The 2,083-nt window shown below is 49.9% G+C and overlaps 1 protein-coding gene across 1 annotated transcript in view; it reads right to left on the bottom strand.

The window, feature by feature from the left end:
* The window catches only part of RSL1D1 (ribosomal L1 domain containing 1), a 13,631-nt gene extending 11,548 nt beyond the window's left edge, over positions 1-2,083 (bottom strand). Inside the window, exons 1-2 of the mRNA XM_025855560.2 lie at positions 1,916-2,083; positions 1,052-1,191 (exon numbers count right to left, since the gene is read on the bottom strand). Of these exons, the coding sequence (XP_025711345.1) occupies positions 1,052-1,191; positions 1,916-2,014 (239 nt within the window). The 5' untranslated portion in view covers positions 2,015-2,083. The remainder of the gene's footprint in view (positions 1-1,051; positions 1,192-1,915) is intronic.

Genomic DNA, 2,083 nt, shown 5'->3' with positions numbered 1-2,083 from the left:
TTTTTTTTTTTTTTTTTTAAAGATTTTATTTATTTGAGAGAAAGAATGAGAGAGAGAGAGAGCACATGAGAGGGGGGAGGGTCTGAGGGAGAAGCAGACTCCCCGCCGAGCAGGGAGCCCAATGTGGGACTCGATCCCGGGACTCCAGGATCATGACCTGAGCCGAAGGCAGTCGCTTAACCAACTGAGCCACCCAGGCACCCCACACCTGGCTTTTTTTGGACAGTCAGGAAATGAAAGACTCCACAGAAGCAGGGGTGCCAGATAGAAAACAGCACAAGTTAAATTTAATCTTTGTATTTTTTTTTTTAGTATAATTATGCCCCAAATATTACATGGGACCTACTTATACTAAAAATTAACTTATATTTTGGGGCGCCTGGGTGGCACAGTGGGTTAAGCATCCGACTCTTGGTTTTGGCCCAGATCATGATCTCTGAATTGGGGGATCGAGCCCCACATAGGGCTCTGCTGCTTAGCAGGGAGTCTGCTTAAAATTATAACTCCCTCTGCCCATCTCACTCGTGCTCTAAAATAAGTAAATAAATCTTAAAAAAGAAATAACTTGTATTTTTATTTGCTAAGTCTGGCAACTCTGCAGAGTGGGCATCTCTGACCTCGGAGTCCTACAGTAGTAAGAACGTGTGATCACCATGGGTTTGTTTTCCAGAAGGAGCTCATCACTCCTCATTAAGTTTTTAATCATCTTTACTTGAAGAAGTGAGTCCGGGACTTCAGTAGTTTAGCTTGGAACTAGCATGATATGGAAGGATAACAGAACTAAACAAACACAAAAGGTGTCTAATTTAATCTAAAAACCAGGTTTCGGATTCAGTAGAACTGCTTAGGTTAACTGTCCAACCAGCCCCAGAAAACTGCCGAAATTTTTAGGAAATTTAAGCATGTCTGTTTTTTCTTAAGGCACAATTTCATATTTCAACTCATATTTTGAGTTCGCAAAGTTTCCACTAGAAACAAAAGGGCGATTGTTAACAGCTATACCGAATGACTGAGCAGATAAAAAGGGCAAAAGTAGAAAATCAGAACTCACAATCTGACCCTCAGTTCTTTACTTGGAATCTTCCACAATACCACCATTAAAAAGAAATTTTCATTCTCATTCAAAAGCAATCCATTGGCGTTTTTCCTGGACTTGGAATGTGCCAAGAGAGCTTCCACCGCCTTTCTAATCTGCAAAGTAGAGACACACAAATAAATTAAATCTCAATCTAATTTAGCATTTGCGCCCTCCTCCGCATTTTTTCCTTTTTTTTTTTCCTCCTCAAATTCTATTTGAATAGGCAACCTCCACAACCGTCTGTATCAGGATCCTACAATTTGGATCAGACTCCATCAGAAACCACCTAAGTATCCGCTCAGCACCCGTCTACAGAAGAGAGCCTCTCCCACGTGAAGGCTTCGCGCCAGGTGGGAACATGCTTGCCGGGCCCTGGATGATTAAGGCCGCAATCCCGGGAAAAGCGCTAAACACCACAACTAGCATTCACTGAGCGCTTACTATGTGCCAGGCCCCTGGCTACAGCGCTTCACGGGCCTTGCCTCCTCTGATCCCCGGGAGGAGCCGAGGCCAGCAGAGGCCCTTTTAAACCTGAGGTCACTGAAGCTTGCCGAATTAAGCAACCTGCCCAAGTCAACGGTGGGCAAGCAGAGCTAGGTGGATCTCACCCCGGAAGCCCAGGCTGCACCTGCAATCCACCCGGGGGAGGAGAGGGCAGGCCGCAGGGCTAGGCGGCGACAGGCACCTCCCGGCGCGCAGGAAGGAGCGGGCAGGCTGAGCGAAGCGCGACCCAGCGACCCTCCCAGAACTCCGGGGGCGCCCGCGGGGGCGCGGAACCCGCACCCCGAGCCTCACAAGCCCACGGCCACCCCGCTTCCGAGCCCCCCTCCCGCTCACCTGTCCTTTGTCCAGCTGCTCCACGGAGGCCGGGGTCGCTGGAGCGGAGGCCGAGGCTGCGGCCGAGGGCGAGAGTGGCTTGGAAGCCGAACCCTCCATTTCGCTCTCACCTCGTGCAGACGGGCGCGCGGTACCCAGGGCTGGCCCCGCGTGCGCACGCGCGAGCTC

The sequence above is a fragment of the Callorhinus ursinus genome, unplaced genomic scaffold (genome assembly GCF_003265705.2).
Source record: "Callorhinus ursinus isolate GAN/ISIS: 27379988/994484 unplaced genomic scaffold, GSC_fseal_2.0 scaffold13, whole genome shotgun sequence".
NCBI lineage: Eukaryota > Metazoa > Chordata > Mammalia > Carnivora > Otariidae > Callorhinus > Callorhinus ursinus.
The sequence above is the reverse complement of the archived record's forward strand: the minus strand, read 5'-3'. Positions and strand labels throughout refer to the sequence as shown.